This window comes from Chiroxiphia lanceolata, chromosome 1, assembly GCF_009829145.1.
Source record: "Chiroxiphia lanceolata isolate bChiLan1 chromosome 1, bChiLan1.pri, whole genome shotgun sequence".
Taxonomy (NCBI): domain Eukaryota; kingdom Metazoa; phylum Chordata; class Aves; order Passeriformes; family Pipridae; genus Chiroxiphia; species Chiroxiphia lanceolata.
The window spans coordinates 137437644-137458137 of NC_045637.1; the positions used below are offsets into that span (position 1 = coordinate 137437644).

The 20494-nt window shown below is 37.5% G+C and overlaps 1 protein-coding gene across 4 annotated transcripts in view; it reads right to left on the bottom strand.

Annotated features, from left to right (window-relative positions):
* Window positions 1–4514: 4514 nt before the first annotated feature.
* The window catches only part of PIP4K2A (phosphatidylinositol-5-phosphate 4-kinase type 2 alpha), a 105203-nt gene continuing 89223 nt past the window's right edge, over window positions 4515–20494 (bottom strand). For 3 of the 4 annotated variants that reach the window (XM_032696828.1, XM_032696837.1, XM_032696854.1), the window contains 4 exons: window positions 13325–13438; window positions 9637–9880; window positions 8634–8737; window positions 4515–6857 (listed from right to left, as the gene is read on the bottom strand). In XM_032696828.1, the coding sequence (XP_032552719.1) occupies window positions 6777–6857; window positions 8634–8737; window positions 9637–9880; window positions 13325–13438 (543 nt within the window). In that variant the 3' untranslated portion in view covers window positions 4515–6776. The remainder of the gene's footprint in view (window positions 6858–8633; window positions 8738–9636; window positions 9881–13324; window positions 13439–20494) is intronic. The other variant, XM_032696845.1, reaches the window with a different exon arrangement.

A 20494-nucleotide genomic window follows, 5' to 3' on the forward strand; every position in this document is an offset into this window, starting at 1 on the left:
GAATGAAGCCAAAAGGTTTGTGAGGACTGTGATGAAGAAACTGAGTTAAAAAGGTGGGAGATACAGGCTACATAATGCATGAGGAAATGTTTCTATCAGAAGAAAATCCCATCCAAATAAACAGTGTTTCCACAGACTGGTTTGGGTCACAGAAAGAGCTTATTTTGATCATAAAAATGTTCCATGTGGCCATCCTCCTACTCAGTCTTTCCTGTATTAACATACTACTGTAAGACACGAGTTCAGCAGTTTAATTATGTTTTGCCTGGGTATTTCCTTGAAGCTTTTACTGCATTGCTTTTAAAGATGCTGGGTTTTTCTAAGGGGTGCTATCATTCTGCTCTCTAGGCTGATCAGTTCTCTCTGATTTGCTCTACTTCTAATCTTACACCACAGCACCTTTCCCATTATTTCAGGTGAGGAGGGGACTATTGTAAAATGCTTTTATGGTGTTGTCAATATAATAATTTATGCCTTTCCTTCTGCATCATAATCTTTATGGTCTGAGATTTTTCTCTGCTCTGCAAGAAAAATCCATACAGGACTGTCCTCCCTGACCCTAGAGCAGCTGCAGATAATGCCAAACTCAGAGAGTATGTTCTCTGTAGCTTCTTTCTATTTTGTTTCTCGTTCTCAGGTTTATTCCCCCTACTGGCCTCAGTACTGTCTCTGCTGCTTAAGAAAAGGTAAGCTTTTGGGTTTATGCCCTCCCCCTACCCTAAACCCTTGTTACTGCAATCTGTGATCTTTTCTCCCTAGAAGCAAATTAATCAGTTCTCTTATCAGATTAGTCCTGTCTGATTAAGCTATCAAGGAAGATAAATGCTCAACACTCATGCTCCTGGAAAGAACTTGGAGCAGTGGTGGGACACTACTCCACGGCTTATTAGGTGTCTGTCAGATGCCATCGTTTGTGGAGGGGTTTGTGCAGGCAGGCAGTTGTGTAACTGTGTTGGAACAGTCTTCTGACTGCTTTGTGCTTGCCCCTAGCTGCCAAATTTGGGTGGAGAAGCAGTGTCTGTGTTCTGTGTCCATCCCCACTCAATCTTCACCAGAGGACTTAACTGGGTGGCTTTATCCACTTTGTCCTGCAATTTGGTGGCAAACAAGATATGTCCATCTGTCAGTGAAGGTGGCAGGAACAGAGGGATACAAATGCAGAAAATAACCCACATGTGCATTTTCCTAAAGCGTGGTTTTGAGGAGTGTGTCTGATGTGGAGACTGGTGTGGAAGATCAGCAGACTACACAATGCATGAGAAAATGTTTAGACTAGATATCAAGGCAAGACTATCTATTTTCATCCACTTTCTCTTGCTCTGGGAGCTGCATTTGACAGGAGCCCCAGGAGCCTCCTCAGCCCTGTGCCACACTTTGGTTGTCTGAGATCCAAACAGTCAGGGTAGGCAGGAAGCTCAGCAAGGAGCTGCACTGCAGTTCAGGCCAGTGGCTGACAGAGGAAGTGCCACGAGGAGTGATACGAGATTTTTTAAGGACATTATTAAATCCAAGGTGCAGTTTCAAACACCACAATTCCTGAAGTACCACTAGGTTGTACACAAAGTATGTTTTTCTCCCTCCAGACCAGGACCTCCAAAAGCACCATTGTACTGCTGGCTCCAGTTTCAAGGCTACAAACGCATACTCAGCTTTCCTCCTTCCAACCGACCCAGTGCCATCCTACTCTCCTGCATCCTGGGGTGAAAAAGCAGCACAGAGATGCTGCAGCTTGTGGCATGTGAAACACAACTTGCAAACTGCTGCTCCAGAGCGCTTTACAGTGTAAACAGATCACATACTGTAATTCTTCCTTCCACACAGACCTTTGCTGACTGAAGCACCAGAGCAGTACTAAGCAGGCCAACATGCATATCACTGTGCTTAACTAAAAGCAGATTCTTTCCACTGTACGCTATAAAGAGATGATCATCACTGCACAGTACAATTTGATATTTTAACACCTAAATACAGAGTCTTTGGTGCAGCTGATGTACAAATAAATTTCTATCTAAGACTTACTACTGAACTAAGAGAAAAGAGTAAAGCTCTTCAAGGCAGAAAATATTTTGTTTTCTTATGCAATTCCACAGTGTGAAGGAAGATAGGGCCCTGACCCAGTGTGTAAAGTTCAATTTAGCATTATGGGTCTGGTTAAAGTAGGCACTAATTAATCAGACCTACTCGGCAGAAAGGATTCTTATGCATCACTTGAATCCAAGCTGCTGGGATAAGCAGGCATGTCTTGGGAACATGGGACTTTCTCTTAACCAGACTCAAACATGACCCTGCATGTGGTCCTCAGGTGGTGGAAGGCAAACTAGAATTGTTGTCAGCCCAGCAACTGCAGCTAGACCTTCTATCTGCCTTGGCGTGGACAAATGCACTCTAGACATTAAGAGTGATCAAGATATTCTTGTAACAAAATGGCTTTATGCATCCACTTAAAAATACATAAAACGGAAAAGAAAGTGGAGTGCTTTGACCTTGGGCCACAGCACAGACCACTACACAGAGATAATATGAAATACTAGAAATGTAATGAGTTGAATTACTTTCCAGGCTTGTATGGAAGTGCCAAACCTCTTAAAACACAAGGTTTTTACAAACGCCACTTAGTCCAATAGGATGCACATTGCTACATGAGTCACTATGAATGAATCAGATTGTGTTGGAACAAGGAGCTTTTTATAAATTCAAAGCATATTGAGTAATAACTAAAATGCTTAGAAACATTCAGAGCACTTGAGTAAAAATGAATTTATGCCACCTTGCAAAGATGTGTTTTTTGTATCTTCTTACGACCAAATAATTATGTTGGATCACTAACAGAGATGAGACTAGAAACCACAAAAAGGGAATATCATTAGAAAAGCTAAGATCATGATATTGTTTACTTTGGGAAAAGAGAAAAGAAGATTTTATTACAGTTACAGCAACAACTACAGCCAAGCAGTAGCTGTGCTCATTTTGAAACTGCATTCTCTTCAAACAGCAATTATGACAATTTTTTTTATTAAATGGTAAATGGATGGCTAGAAAATTCTCAAAACAGAAATTCAAGAAGCACCATTTTAACTTTTTTTTTTAAAATTAGGCATTGCAAAAAATGGAATAGGCCATTCTGCCTCACTCAAACCATTCTGATCATTTTGTTAAATAAGAAAAGGGAATATTCAATTTAATATGTGCAAAAGCTAATATTTACACTGTTCGGTACATAGAGGCAGGATCACATTAAGAGAAAAGAGGAAGAGAAAAAACTGTTCTCAGGGTCCACTGTGGATAGAACAAATATTAATAGGCTTAAAGTGTAGTAATGTAGTCAGGTAAGATTTTAGAAGAAAATCTTTCTAATGATAGAGCTAGTGAGGCATGGGAAGGGATAGCACAGGGAAGTCATGTTTCTCCTTTAAGTTAACTGCTCTCTGCTTTTATATTTTTTTCCCCATTAAATATATGAGTTTGAAAGAAACCAAATGGACAGCACATATAGAGCAGACATTGGATAAAGGCAGGGTATGAGGCCATCAGAATGCAATGGTTCCACTCCATGCAGGCACTTGCTAACTAGTATTACTTTAGAAAAGAAGCAGGCACAAGGGAGCGAGCTGGAAATTCAGATGATACATTTAGGTTATCTAGTTGACATAAAAAATTACTGTTTCCAAGAATTTTTAATTTAAATATTTCTTTTGTCACGGTCCTTGCATTAACAAGCCAGTTGGATCTCCTATCTGGAATCACTGCCTTCAGGTTTTCTTCAGGTGAGATGGAGAGAAAATACCTCATCAGAAAAGATATTCTTTTTTTATACATTGCCATAGAGACACTTCTGCTAAAGACAAGGTCCTGCAGCTGCTTGCTGCCCACCGTGGCTAATGGTCCACGTAACTTGAGCAGCATTCCTTGAGCACCACGTTCACACTAAACCCTAAGCAGATGGAGCAGCTGTGTGAAGTGCAACCTTAGATTAATACTAGAGACATCAGTAAGTGAGTAATTAAGAAGCTGAATCTCTCCCCTCTCTATCACTTCACCTACTTTCAACAGAATAGCTCTCCTCAGCCACCTTGCCTTTGGGGTATATCTACCTTAAGTCAGTCGTGTATTGTACAGGTAAAAATACTGCTGAAAATATTGTCTTGCTACACCTGTGCAATAAACTGAAAAGTGACAAATGTATTAAAAGAATTAAAAGTCAAGTCAGAATAAAGACAAAAAGACACTTTTCTGCCATTTACCCATAATGTGGAGCGTGGTCTGTATCATGCTCTGAAAGCCCTGACAGTCAAAGCCTTGAAATTCTAGAAGGCCCTCCCTCCTTCCCATGAAAGTTTGGGCTTATTCCCAAGTACTTTTTAAATAAACTGGTTTAGCATAAGATGACAGTTAGCAAAGTTACTCCAGGTTTTTTTAAGTTTTGTCTTATTTTTTCCCTTTGCAATACAGGCATTTAACATCCAAAATCCATCTGTAAGCGATCAAAACCACAGGTGAAACACAAGAACGAAGGATTTACCTAGTGAGTCATCAAAGTGCTTTATTTTATAAAGCCTTGCTCATGTTTGGAGTGTAATCTAAGCACTAACATACACAATAATGAGTCTTCCTTGCCCTGTCCAAATAAACAGTTTATCAACAAGAACGAATGACAAAAATGCTACACAGACAAAAAGAATGCTTCATTGTAAATGTGTAAAATGGTTTAAAAATGTACACTTGTTGGCCGCAATTAAGGATGTACTCCAAGTGTGTGTACCTTATTTTCACTTGAGGGTCTCCCTGTGGCCTCATACCTTCAGAAGCCACAGCATGCTTCAGAAAATGAAACCTGGGAGAGAACATAGACAACCAGGGTGTATAGGGAGAGGACAAAAAAAAAAAGGCAAGCCACAGTACCAACTTATTTAAATACATACAATACAAAAGTATACACATACATTACAGTGCTGCAGACATCACTAAGTCAAACATAACAAAAAATCCTGTGGGAAAGGTTGGGGAAAGGAGAAAAAAATTAGTACACAGCAACAGGGATAGTATTGCCTTTGGCCGCTGAAGAGAGTGTAATGGGTTGCTATTGTATAGGCTCCTCTGAAGTAAACCACTACGTAAGTTACGCACAGTTGCAGGCTGAACAGCACTGACATTAGTTATGGAGAAGGCATGCTGGCACTCCTGATCCCACTTATAAACAACGACGGGGAGGTTTGACTTCTCTTACATTGCCTACAAAATCTAACAGTTTCAATAAAGAAATTTTAAAGGCACAGCTTTAGCACAGTGTATAAGTAGATAAACTTTTAAGCATATGTAAATTTGTCTCTTTCAAGCATGGAGTCTTTCAGGGAAAAATACAAGAGGAGAAAGAATACAATGTTGTTTAAAAATTTTAAACAAGTTAAACATGATCAGCACAGTTTCAGGCAATGTACTATACAATCAAACTTGAGTAAATGGTAGGACAGGTAATTTTGATGCTGAAAGACAATCCTGGGAAAAATCCCTCTGAAATATCCTTTCTTATTTTATTGTAAAAGAGTCTATCACGAAGGTGAGAGCGAGACATTCACTTTAGTACACTACTGCACATTACCTCTTGGAAGATGACAAAGATTACTTCATTTGTACTGCAAAATAACTTTACATGTAAACTCAAAAGTCATATATTGTACACGGCTCTGAAATTCAGAAATATCCCTGCTTTCCTAATAATGTAAACAGTAAAATTCAGGGTTCATTTTTTTGAGGGATAATCTATAATAAAATACCGCTGTTTCAATAGTACAACATAAGCATTTAAACTTCAAATTCCCAGTAAATTACAAGTGAATGGAATTTCTATCAGTGTGCACATCTTTCAGGAGGGGTGAAAGATGGAGCTACTATTGCCCAAAACTATGCGCTCCTTCAGACAAGCTTTTTTTTACACTTGTAACATTATTATTAGTTTCTATATTGCAAGAATATAAAACAAATGAAAACTTCAGGTAACAAAGTGAAATAAGCAAAGTTTTCCCTTAACATAAGTTTACTATAGCAAAAATGTACACAGCATGAATTACATCAGCTCTTTGTAAGATAAGAGATGCCAACTCTCAGACTTCTGAGAGGCTGAACTTCCTGATGCAATGTGCTGAAAAGAAGACAAAAACAGGAGAGGAAGATAAAAAAAGGAAAAACCACAACTGCTAGGAACCAAATGGGAAAAGCCTCTGGCACCAAGGGCTATTGCAGCTGCTTTTTTAAGGAGTGCCAGTGTGCAGGGTATAAGTGTAACATTCGCAGTAAGATCATTATTATTGTCATTATCATCATCATCATCATCATGAAGAATACTGTCATGTATCTTTTTAGTTCAAAATATAAACTGATCCACAGTTTACAACTTGATATCAATATTGTAGATTTAACATGCATTTACTCTTCCCCACCCCCACCCCACACCTCTTTGCTCATTTTTATTCCGTTTCAGCTGGTAGCATCAGAGTATCTGTCACAGTGCACTCTGAGGAAGCTGTTCTATTTATTGAAATTATTTTATATTTTTTTTTTGCACACACAAAAGAGTCAGAAATAGCTAGAACTATGCTGGGAATATCAGGCAGCTGTTAAAGCGAGTACTCCACCCCACTTCAGTCATCTTTGCCAGCAGATGTAAACAAAGGGGTTGCTTTCTGCAAGATGAGCGCTTCTCTGAGTTCCTTTTTTTCCCTACACTTGTAGCCACTGCTGCTGTCCCCAGGTCTTGTGTCTGTCCTATGTAACATGATAGGTTACGTCAAGATGTTGGCAATAAAGTCCAAGAATCGCTTTGAATACTGTTCAGGATTAACAGTTGAAATTTCTGCACCAGCCTATACAGAGAATCGGGAGGGGAGAGGAAAGAAGGAAGAACCAGTGTTTTATTTAATGTTTTGTCACCGAGGGTGTTACAGTAAATTTCACGTGTAGTCTCAGAACCAGACAATACAGAATACCAGAAATACAAATTGTAATGCTCCTCAAGCAGAATCTTACTGATGCCTTTTTAGGGTTCACACCAATACAGTGATACTTTGGTTCTCACCACTGTAACACCTGCCCTCCATTTCTGAAACATACTCTTTTTACTTTCCATACTTCTCTTTACTTTCATTGTACTTCAGTCTCCTATATGAATTTTTACTGCACAATTAACCATGCTATCCAATGATTCACCAACAGGTTCTGGTCTCTGGAGCAGCAGTGCCTTCATATAGAGAAGACTGAATTACCACACTCAGATCTGGCATGTCAACATTTGTGTAACATATATTGTTATCTGAATATTAAATAACCTGGTTTGAAATATATGGTAACAGTTACTAACATTTTTTCAACATATATGCTTTTAAACCTGGACTAATTGAATAAGCTGTACAATTGCTACTTCAATGAAGTAATGATTTAATCTATATTTTTATTTGGGGTTTACAGAGCCTTAGCCACATTTTTATTCATATTTTTCCTGTTTACCAAAAGGGGTAAATTGCATGCATGCAATTAATGAATGAACTTCAGCATCACGTGGCTAAGGGTGGAGAAAGCAAAACAAACAAAATGGTTGTATGAAAGTAATGTTTTGCAGTAGGTTCTAATCACAATCAGCTTTAATAATCATAGTTGTTATTCACAATCTATTTCTATCCCTTATTTAAGCCAGAAGTGTGAGTTTTTGAAGTCTGCTACATTCAAGGTTAAGTAATAATTGCCAGATAATGGCTGCATATGGTCTGCGTCAACTTTCAGTTGCCCCGAGAGCAGAGAGAGTAATGAGAGCATTGTTTTAGAGAGGAAAAAAATACCTTCTACAGGCTTGTGCAGGTCACATCATTCTCTACTGTAAATAAAAAGCCCTGAGCCCTTTGCTTAAAACTCCTCACATGCCCTGACCCTTTAGATACTTGGACAGAGAAGGGATTTTAGCCTCATGAATGAATATGCTCTTTTTAAAAAGTTCATGAAATTTGAACCTGAAATCACCACAGGAGTGATAATGGTAGATATAAATCATTAATTTAGAAAACTGGGCTGTTTCACCATGGTTCTTTGGTGTCTGCTGCTAAGCAGAAATTTCAGTCAAAATAAATAAATTCAAGGCAGTCAAACAGAAGTCTTCACTGAACAGTCTCTGAGTACTTAATATGTACATTTTATGTTGAATTTTGCAAATTGTACTTTTTTTTTCCCTGAAGAAGTCTTGTAGAGTGAGCCACATTATACGCTGAAGAACTAACTTTCAATAGGCTGTCCTAAATAATGAAACCATCACTAAGGTCCTGCACCTGAAATAAGATTTATGACAGTTTTCATAATGTGGTGAACAGCTTTGTTTGCATCTCACAAATTTAGGACAAAGTCCTAAAAAGGCATCTCACTAGAGCTCTTTATGAGTAAGAAAGCTATGCACATGGCTGAAAAAGGAGTTCCACTCTCAGTATGTAAGCTGTAGCAGTTACTTTGTACTTTTTAATTGCACATTAAACTAGCAAAAAGTTCTGATCTATTTGCCCTTTCCCTAGATCTACTGAATTGTCCTATATCAGGACACTAAGCAACAAAAATGCATGAATATAAATGGAGTAAGAGGAAAAAGACAACCAGATACTTACCCCATGCTTTACCGTTTTTGCAGCATGGGCAGCTTTCTTTTTTGCATCATAATGAGTAAGAATGTCAATAATGGCCATAAAGTAAACTTCCTTCCTAGGTGCATCTGCAAATGGCAAACACAGGGTCGTAACAATGACTTTGGAAACATCTTAATAACGAGTCCTCCCTCTAACATAGGAGACTTTATAAGACTCAATCTAAGACAGGTCAATGTCAGTCAGAATCAAGATCTGTGAAGACCACAGGCTCAAGCTGTCCTTAACTGAGAGTTTAACTGCATTCATATATAATGCAAAACTCTCTAAATGAGTAAAATAAAACACCAGCATACAGAAATAGGAATTATTGCTCAGTTAAAGTAATATGGATTTCATCTTCCTTTGTGTAAAAACTATAAAGTTTTATCTGAAAGGTAATGCTTCTGGGTCAACAAATATGATCATATTTTCTTTATGAATAAACCCTTGTATTTATTCAAAGCTTATGAAAAAAACAAACAAGTAGATAACTTTCCTGTCTTGAACAGCCACAGGTAACTAGTTTTATTTAGTTTCACACACTAATATCAAACCCAGTTTCAGGCTTCTTACGCACTCCTTATGACAACTTTCTTAGCTGGAACACAGAAATTGGGTATGAGTGTACAAATTTTCAAAAAGCAATCAAAGAAGTGAAATATAACTTGGAATACTGCTTTTCTCATTCTTTCTAGACTGTATTTAACAGTGATATCTTATCTGCCAGAAAAGGAACAATTATAGATACTAGATTTCCTGAAAGGGATGAAAAACCCATGAACTAACTGGTGAAGAATTGCTGAAACTGAATATCTAAGCATTATAAGATCTTCTGCTTTCTGCTGCACCAAAGAGCAAATTTCCTTTTCTGCAAAGCGAACTTCTATTTTGCAGTTTATATTTGCCTTTACATGGTTGTAAAGACTTTAGGATTCTGATGCAAGAATCAAACCATCTTAACACACAAACATTTATTTCTGCTTACTTTCATGGGATTTTATTCCATAAACATCAATAGCTGGATCAAATTCCCCTGGAGCCAAAGGCAGTGAGCTGTTCAGCGTGTTTCCTGGACTGTCTGGAGGGGTTCCAATAGGGTGAGTCCCATCACTTTCACCTTCCTCTTCTCCATCATTCTCTTCACACTCTACTTCTTCCTGTTCAGCTCTTTCAACATCATGAATTCCAACCAGCAAGCTGTAGTCCATGAGTTTTAACTGAGCAAGGAACTAGGAAGTGATAATAAGCAATCTATCAGTATCACTGAAAAACATAAGCTCCACTTACAGACAGAAGGTACACAAAGGTGTCATCAGTTAAGAAAACAGGCACTTCTAAGAGAGAGCAAAAGAGAGGATTAAGGGATAAAGCCAGCAAAGAGATACTTGATTAAGACTTAGTAACAGCATGCAGAGAAGTTGAAACTTATATGGTAGCCCACTCTCCCAAAATCCTCAAGGAAAAGTTTTTTGTGTAGTGAAGACCAGTGTGCTTGCAAGCCGATGACAGTCACTCCTGTCTTGTGTTTCAGTTAGAATCATTGAATACACTGGGCTGGAAGTGACCCACAAGGACCATCAAGACCAGTTCCTGGCCCTGCACAGGACCACCCCAAGAGTCACACCACGTGTCCAAGAGCGTTGTTCAAATGCTTCTTGAACTCTGTCAGGCTTAATACTGTGACCACTTCCCTGGGAAGCCTGTTCCAGTGCCCAACCACCCTCTGGGATACTTGGACATAATATCCAAAACAAACATCCCCTGACACAACTTCAGGTCATTCCCTTAAGTTCTGTCACTGGTCACCACAGACAAGAGATCAAGGTGACTTGTCTGGTCACCACAGACAAGTGCCCCTCCACTTCCTATCACAAGGAAGTTGTGACTGCAATGAGGTCTCCCCTCAGTCTCCTCCAGGCTGAACAGACCAAGTGACCTCAATTGTTCCTGGTATGGCTTCCTCTCTAGACCCTCACCATCTTTGTAGCCCCTTGGATGCTCCCTAATGGCCTTTTACCTTTCTTATATTGTGGTGCCCAAAACCGCACACAGCACTCAATTTCCAGACCAGCCTCTGTGCTATCAGGCGTACAGTGTGCTTTGATCTGGTGCTGAATCTGACCCCTTACTTCCTTTTAAGTCTCATTAAAGAATCATGAAAAAGTGTTCAAATATTCTTGCAGTGGAAAGCCATGAAGTTTTACACCACAAAGACATGAAATGATGCTGTATAAACTTGTGGAGTCCATGCTTATGGTATACAGAGAAAGTGGCTGAAAATAAAAACTATTTCAGTTTTTAGAAACTCTAAATGATTATGAAAAGGAAGTTAGAGCAGATCAGGGAAGAAAGGATTTAAGCCAGACTTTGGAACAGCGATAGTGATGGTGATGAAAGAGATGAGTATAAATTACTAGGTAATGAGAAACTACAGTTTGTCAAAATCCTGATTCTGAGAAGAAGAGACGAACCAGAGATAACAAAGTGACTCTAATTCTAGTACTAGCAGAAACATTGTGAGATTGAGGTTTTAAGAAGAAATTGCTTTTTAATGATTTCAATATAATAAAGCAAAAGACTCTTCACAAGACTAGAAGGGATCTAAGTCTGAAGAGATGACGTACAACAATATGCAACATGAACAGATGAGACTGGAGGCAATGGTGTGGAAGAACTCCAGGTATATCATTAAGCACTTGGTAAATAGAGGAAAAAATTCTACCAATACTCACACAGAACAGCACAAAAGGGAACAGACTCAGGGAAAAAAAGAGTGAACTGCAAATTAGAAGAGAATGGCTCTTGTAAAAAAGTGTGCTACTGCTAAACAGCAAAAAGACTTAGGGAGATCAGCGTAAGGAAAAGATAATCTGATTTAAAAGGGAAAAAATACATGCCTTTTCTTAGGACACATGAGACACCACACAGGAGGTGGGAAAACAGAGCAATAGGTATTTGTATCCAAACAGCAGCAATAGGTATTTGTGTTTGAACACCGGAAGGGAACATTATGACTTGATTATGAGAGAAATAGAGAAGCAATATACAGAGAAATATAGAAACAAAACTTAATGACAAACAAGAACAGATATAAAGTAATATAGCTCAGAATACTATTCCATAATATATGTAACTATAAATACTATGTGATAAGATAATCATATTCTAAGTGTTGTGTATTTCTTTTCATTGTAGTGAAATGTGAGTGTTTACACATCGGGTACAAAGTGTGTATATCAGTGTGTATATTTAACCAGGGCAAAAGAACCAATAAAAGAAAAACAAGGTTAAAGAACAGCTTGCCATTGTTAAAATCAGGAGCCACTTCCCACTGGCGGTTTACATGGATATTAAACAATTCTCTGTATAAATTTTAAATACATGATCTGGAAACTGTCATTATATTCCCAATCTAGTAAATGGTGTAGAAGATCACGCACAATTCAGTTCCTGGGGTAGGAAAGTATCTTCCACATTCCTTGCACACTCTTAAGATATCTGCAATCTACTCACTGTAAAAGCATTAGACAGCAACAGCAGTTCATGTTAAAAGGGCAAAAATTTTAACCCAAATAAACTTATCTCTGGAGCTGTAACATCCATAGAGCAGTTTTCCAGCACAATATTTTAAATACAAATTAAAGACACATTGATATTTCACAAAAGATTTATGTTTTCATCATCATCACCACCATAAATTTCTCAGTTACTATGATGGAAAGTTAGACTTACTCAAAAGCAAATTATTGGGTAGATTCTGAAGTAACAGTATTTTGTTTTGTGCAGCTAATGAGATACAGATCTGAAGAACTAGACAAGTCAATTCATAGAGCCCTTCTGACAGAAATAGCTGAAAGTCTTATTAACTCACAGACGCATTTTACTATCAAGTCTCTTCCAAGTCTGTGCCTTTCCCTTGAAAACAAATTTTAGGCTTTGAGTATAAAGCTGCAAAATACTGTGTTTAGTAAAAAAATACACAAAATATTTTCAACTATGCAAACTAAAGGCAACTTGAGTGAATGAGTTAGTCTGATGTTTATTTTCTTTTATTAGCTGAACTAAATCAGTTATATTACATTAAATTCATACAGTAACACTTTTCTATTAAGTATTTACTATATTCAGCCAATTACAAATTTGTATGAAAGATAAATGACTACATTATGATAATGAATCCAATTGCTGTACACAAATTACTGAAGCACTCTGCTGTGATACCAAGAATGATTTAAAACTGGATTTCTAATATGAAATAGGACATGCATGGCTGTGAGTGCCCCTCCTCTGTTGTGGACAACAGTCTGTGTATGGCCTCAGCTCTGGTGCACCTCCACCTGTAAAATACAACTAACAACACTCACCTCTCTCGGGAGCATTTGGAAGTACTAGGCTTGTAAAGTGCTTAAGCACTAAGTAGTACCATCATTTTAACATCACATCATCAAGGCAGGAACAATGTATGGCAATCAGCTATGGCAGCAAGGCATTTATGACATCAGCAAAAGCAGTGATCAACTCCTGAAAGTTTAAATTGTGTTTCATTTAAAACAGTTATGCTTACAGTCTTATAAACAAGAGTTTTCATCAATGACTTACAGGTATGATTTCCCGGGATATCTGTAATTTGCCACACATTTTAATTATATTGAAGTGAACAGGCACATTCTTACCTCAACATCCTTTTTGAGTTTCTCAAGGAACATCTTTTTGTCATTCTCATCAATATGAATCTTTTGGCCATCGTTAATAAAATCATTGTCTTTGAATGTCGGCAGCTCTTTGGCCTAAAATAAACCAAAACTCCTGTAAGAGTGGGGTTGCAAAGAGGAGTGTGGTGAAGCTGTTAGCCCAAGGCAGCCCTGCTGCTGGCAGCAGCACCTCTGGAGATCCCCTATGCCCAAAAGGGCACCACCGAGCTGCCTCTTCTCCATGACGTGCAGCTCTCCACAACTGTACCCGTGGAGCTCTTTCCTTAATTTATCCCTCCTGAAATGGCCTAGAATGCATATGTTTACTGGGCATGCAGCAAATGGAGACAGGACAAAATCTCTACCTCAATACTTGATTTGCATTGAACATGATTTGCATGAGCTTCTTCCAAGATGTGGTTTGTCAAAGTGACTGACAATAAATGAAGTCAAAACACAATCCATACCTTATAACAAAGGGCTTGCATCAGATCTTAGAGGAAGTCAAACTGGATTGCATTTTACAAAGCTACTGTGAATGTTTACAAGCGCCTCATACATATAGAAAAGCATCAAATGAACATGAATTACAAAATTCTGCTTAGAATTGGCAAATGCCAGAGAAGAGTACTGCCTCTTATTCTTGATGTTGGAGCATTAGTCGATTATCTTCAACTCTCTCATGAAGTGATTTGCAACAGTGTTAAGGAAAGAAAGATAGAGTAACCTCTGGATTCAGTACTAAGACACCACAAATGAGCTCTGTTTTTAAAGGGCAGCAACTTGAAGTTTACTCAAAAAAAACAGCAAGCCAACAAACAAAAGAGCAGTTCCTTCAGGGTATTTGGTCAAGCAAACTGGAAGTAACAGTAGCTCCTGCAATCAAAAGACTTTAAAAAATAAGCCCATTAAGAGCAATGAACAACCTTTCTTCCTTCCCCCAACCTTTAATCAATACTAGGGAACAGATTTTCTTTACAAAGAAAATGTTGCAGAACAATGAGTGCTGCAATTATCAATGGCCATGAACTAATGAATACTCTGAATAAAATAATTTCCCCTTAATCCCAAAGTCCTTCTGCTAGGAATAAAAGGCAGCTAACATCAGCCTACTGGAATGTCCTCTCTAGGTTTAACTAGTCAGACATTGCTTATAATCTCACTGGAGATGGTGTTTCTCATAAAGTTTATTTTCTTCCTATGACACAGTAAGGAAAAGAATCTGAGAAGTTCTTTTCTCTGCTCCAAAATGTACATATTGGAAAGCACAGCATTAAAATGTGAGCACCACAGTGGACTCCGAAATGCCCTTTTAAGATCTTCACAATGGCCAAAAGTTCTTTTTGCTGTTGGGCTGTGCACTGAGGTGGCAAAAATACTCAGTTTCCCAACTGTCCAAATTTATTTTTTTGAGCTGGAATTTGTGAATTGCTTGAGAACCCACAATGCTGCTTTTGTTTAGAAAAGCGATCCTTTTCTTCCAATAACTGCTCAAAACCACTTAAGCAATTAGTAACATTTTAACAGTTATGAATCCATAATTAAACTGCATCCTGACATCTATGAACTCTGGAAAAAATAAGATTCTAGTCTGGCTGCTCTGAATTATTACTGTGTTGCATCTAGAACATTCTGATATATTAAAATACCCTTTAACAGAGATCCTCTATTTAAATTTATAATAAAAGGAAAAAAACCACCCAAGCAGCCGAGATGGAGCTATAACCATTTACCCATCCCACACTCCAGTTGTGTGGAGGAGTCATCCTGGAGTGCTTGCCTGATTTACTTAAAAATGGTGTTGGACACTTTTTGAAGCTCACAATGAATTGTTTACTGCAATATGACTGCACAGCATGCATCGATTTTCTTTCTGGCCTCCTTACTCCACTCAGTAAGTGGTTTAGGATGCAAACGAGTAGGGGAAACATCAGATAAGCATTCCAGGCTAACAGCTGTAGAGATTATCAAACACAATCGAGCATACTGTCCCATGGACAAGAGTTAATTCTGCAGAGGCGGGACTGTGGATCCAAGGATGTTGCCAACACCGGACGATGGAATCCAGTGCGTGGGATGCTTAAGAATGGAGAGGAGATTTGGATGAATTAATTTAAGATGAAACAATAATGAAAAGAATGCAGGAAACCAAGTTCCCTTCATTTCTAGCCCAAAGTCACACAAAAAAAAAAATCCCCAGATTATTTTTCCACCTAGTATATCCAAGTTATTTATTAAAATAGGCAGAGGTTAAAGCGAAACAAACCCATTAACACTGAAAAAAACCCCCTACTAATGCTGTTTAAAGCTGGGGGATCAGCAGAGAGGAAGGATGTGCTTGTGGTTAAGATGCTGAGATGCATGTTCGTCTCTAGGCTCTGCCAGACTTCCCGCAGAGCACAGCATCAGCCAGTCAGACCGGCGGGCAGCGTGAGGGGGAACCGGCTCTGCTACTGAACACAGTCCTGTCGCTGATAAAAATAAACTTAAATTACAAGTAATGTCTTTTTGGAAGATGGTAGAGCTGGTAAGCCCGTTGTGTGGGTGTCATACTCCACTTTAACCTTGTCCCTGATCTATTTTTAATAAAAGTGAGCTAGCAAAGCTGACACTGCTGCATTTCCTGCCTGCCATCACAAGACCCAAGGGGTACTCCCAAGGACGTTCAGGGCAGTGAGTCAGCTCTCCCAAAAAGCCAGATTCTTCACTGCCTGTGTGCAGGCTCCCCAGTCCTTGATAATCCCCATGAGGATATTTATCTGAGGTCATTTTTCTTCACCCAAATGCCCATAGCTGTGAAGATTGGGCAAGTGTAGAACCACGTAAGTTAAAAGCCAGTTCTGAAGCATGTGAAGAAAAACGGAAAAGCAAAAGCAGTGGGTCCCATCTAAGAAACTGAAGCTAAAAAGCTATGTGCCAGTGGTTGCCCCCACCACATTATTTGCATGATGCCTCCCTGCCTATACTCTTCCCTCTTTCTAGGTGTTATTAGACAAAGATTTTTTTTCTGTGTGTGCTAGGCAATATTATTCTCCCTATTTATTTAAAGCTGAATAGTTCTAGGATACTGTTGCATATATTACTATGTCCTAGATATTACTAATAACAACCAACACTAAGAGTGATTCCAGTAGTACTTTAACCAAAATTCCTGTCTTAAAATTGATTTGTGAATTTAAGAATTAAGACCTATGAAATATGCAACTAGGAGGGGCTCTTGTAGTTACGCAAAATTAATAATATATGTGTTCATGTTGAAAACTCCTACTATGTTCATTTTCTTCTTATGCACTGAAATAAATAAACACAAATAGAATCATATTGTGGCAGTTTAAAACACTATCTGAATGAAAAAACTGAGACTTTGCTTTAATGAAATAATTGATATGGTTAATTTTTTATGAAGTCTCAAATATTCTAATGAAGCAAAATCCTTGTTGAAAAAAGATTCTCCTAGAATGTAATTCATTATAATGAACATATTACTGTCATTAAAGAACTAAATATTTTAAGAGCTGCACAGGAGATGAACATTTAACTACTTCCACTAAATTAATAATAGATTTTCTTTCTGAACCACCTCCATTGTTTTTAATCCCCTACTTAAAGATGCAAGAAAGGCACAACAGGTTTTACAGATATGAAATATTTATTTATAAAAAAAAAACATGTTATTTGCACACTTCAGGTTTGCATTCCAAAGTTTGCCATGGTCACAGAGGATTTTAATGGCAGGAAGATTTCACTGCCTTTCAAAAGGCCGAAAATCAATAGAGATTTCTTAGTAACTAACTAAGATGACAGACTGTGTAAAACCTTATCCAAAACGTAAAATTATACTGTAAGAGCCAACTGATATTGTTTTGCTTAAAAAAACCCCCTTGGAATGTAGGTACCAGGTGAAATTTTATTTCTATATCAACATGGAAATAGTTTTTGTATATTTCTTAACACATCTCAATTCAGCATCCTAGCCTAATGTGTTGTAATGAATATTAGCAATTATTTTTCCCCAAAAGAATTTTTTGTGCATCATGACATCAAAAATAATGGTCATAGCTAACACTAATCCTGACATTTTGGAAGCAGTTTACTAAAACAGCTATAGGTTACATAAGTTTCAGTGTAAGTTTTGAACTGAAAAAGGAAAAAGACTAATTGTCTTTACAACCTAGCAGAATTTCTCACCTAACAAAGGCAAAGATTAGGTTGTAGGAGAAATGTGGCATAGCAGACTTATTTTTTGTTTGGAACTAGACACAAGTCATATTATTCACACAGCTAATCATGGAAAAATTTGGCTTACAATTTATAACTCTTGAAAATGATATAAAACATCTGCCAAGAGTAAAGGTCCACACCCTGGGCTTCTTTCACAGCAAATGCCCACATACATCTTTATTTTCCTTTTAATAGTGGGTTCACCAGCATACATGGAAGGCAGTATTTGGGGGGGGGGGGAAAGGAGATAATATTAAATATAGTTTGCAGTAATTTGGAACACGTAGTTTTGAGTTGAATCAAAAAGTCTGGAGTCATTATGTCTACAACACGGAAGAATAACTTCCTTTAGAAGGCTGAACACTGCAGCTTCTTCTCTCCAGTATTTCTGTGACCAAACTTTTGTTGTACAATTTGCCTTGCCCTAGACCAGGGTTTCTAAACAAACATGGGTCTGCAGCTCCACAGTGACATCACAGGTCTGTAAAAGGCAATGGAAATAGAGCTGTAACCCCAAAATGCGGTTTGAGGGGGAACACTGGAATGATTTTAGCCGTGTAACTGTGTAATTAAGCATTTTTGTAGGACAAAAAACTTGTGCTGGATGCTGTAGATGGGTTAGGTATTCAAGAAAGCACCAAAATAGAAACTGTCTTTTCAATGCTCAGGGAAACGCACCCAGAATTATTCCTAGTGTTAATGTCTTCCTGCTGCAAAATGAACATGCAACATAGAAAATGCAACACAAAATTCCCCTTTTATTTTTTCAGCATATGGAAAACAGACTTTTAAACAAAAAAACCCCTGAAAACCAAAGGCAAACTAGTGATTTGTTTGGAAAAATAATAATGGGGTTGATGTCATGTGAAGGCTAAACGCTGTAATAGGAATCGGAACTCTGAATGTCTATTTGTATCTTGGCAGTGTGATGTTTTGAAAGTTACAATCCCTGTACTTTGCAACCTTGAGATTCATTTCACAAGGAAATCTAAGACACTTCACAGGTCTGTTGGGTAAGACTGGTACACGAAGCAGACTGAAATCACTAAAAGAAATAAGTAAAGCCATGCTGTTCTGAAATCAGCAATTTTAAAATAGCAGGGAATAATAGCTCAGACTTTTGAATGATCCACCTTGAATAAAGTTTTACATAATGACATCAAAAAACAAATAAACAAAAACCCACCAAAAAACCAAACCTGAGTCAAGACTGACTGATCTTGTTGCGATGCTCCTATATGAAACCCCTTCTTCCTTAGGTTATACTTTGCTCTCAGAAATCAGTTAATTGCTCTATGTTGTAATATATAAAATAAAACACAAAGCTAACACCTAGTGGCATCTTCCAATCTAATTATCACAGCTATGTATTTTGCACACAATTTAACTAAGATATAACATAACTGTCAACTATGGCAATCTTTTTCCAAAGAGAAACTCGAATATAAAATCCTTTGTTCAATTGTATTTACTACAATTTTTCTGCATTTCTGCTGATTTATGAAACAACCCATACCACAGAGGTGGCAATGCAACCACTTTGAGATTAATTTTAAAACATGTAATAATCTCTGAAATTGCTCAAGAAAGATGAAATGTGGTGGGCATCAGTTCAGTTAGGTTTTATTTTTCTTCTTAAAATTTCCTTCTGAGCTGCTCACTCACAAGCAACATGTTTAAGTTCTTTTATCAGTACAAGCAGACTCAGCTGTTACTGCTAATTTAACGTCCTACTGCAAGTATGGCATAATTGTGAGCAGGCAGACCACCAGGGGAGTTCTGCATTATCCTCATTTCACTTAAGGGGGCAAAATTGTCCAAGGAATGAATAGAAAATGCCCACTATTAAAATAATGAAAATAAAAAGAGAACTAAAGCCTAAAAAATAAAAAGGAGCAGCTGTCAGAATTTGACAACTGTTGAAACGTACCATTCATTTAAAATTCAAGACAACTGTAAGTGCATGTTATGATACATGTTGCCAAGAAAGCAATGCCTTCTTTATTATTAAAAATATCATTTATAACACAAATGAAAGGAATTGTGTGTTAAGGTGAAATCCAAGGGATGGAGCTTGTCTCTGCACTGACTATCATGAAATACTGAAATGACAGCTTCAGAGCTTCTCATCAGTATATTAGGATATTAAACAGCTGAAGATGGTCAAACAGGAGGTAAACTGAAAACAGGATGGAAAAATACCATTCTTAAAAGTCAATCCAGACAACTTTTCTTCCTAAAAACCGATTTAAAAAAATGTTCGAATACTAGTACCTATTTTACACTACCAAACTAAAGTAGAAACATACTTTCCCCCCCAATTTCTTATATTACAGTCCACTAAGTCTTTCTGCGTAATTGTTTCTTCTTTATAAACTCAGTAAATAACAACTTGCTGTTTGATAGGAAAAAGATTCAAGAGCATCATAATTTTTGCCAAATTTGCCTTTAAAAAGTAATTTATCTAAAATTTACAGTCTGTATCGGAATGTGACTGAAAGACTTGCTCTTCTGTTTTCTGACTTCTCCAGCTTTAATAGAAGTAAACATATTATTCTTGATATTCTGGAAATCATTTGATTACTTCAACATTGGCATTTGAAATTCAATATGAATTACTTAAAAGCCTGCTTAAAACCTAGAGCATTGCTGGAAATCTTAGCCATACATTTTAGCACCAAAAGCTTCCTGTTTTATTACTGTTTCTAAGATGTGAATAGCGATAGACACCTTCAAAAATAAGTAATTAAATAATGCTACCATTAATTGAAATTATATTAATGTCATTTCAGAATAATATTAATACATTGATGATTTAACTTGCCTCTGGCTAAAAATTTGCTAATAAATTACTACACCAGCTACAGTTCTCAGATTGTCTGGTTTTGTTTAATCATTCAGGACAATTTCTTCTAAGATAGATGCCAAAAT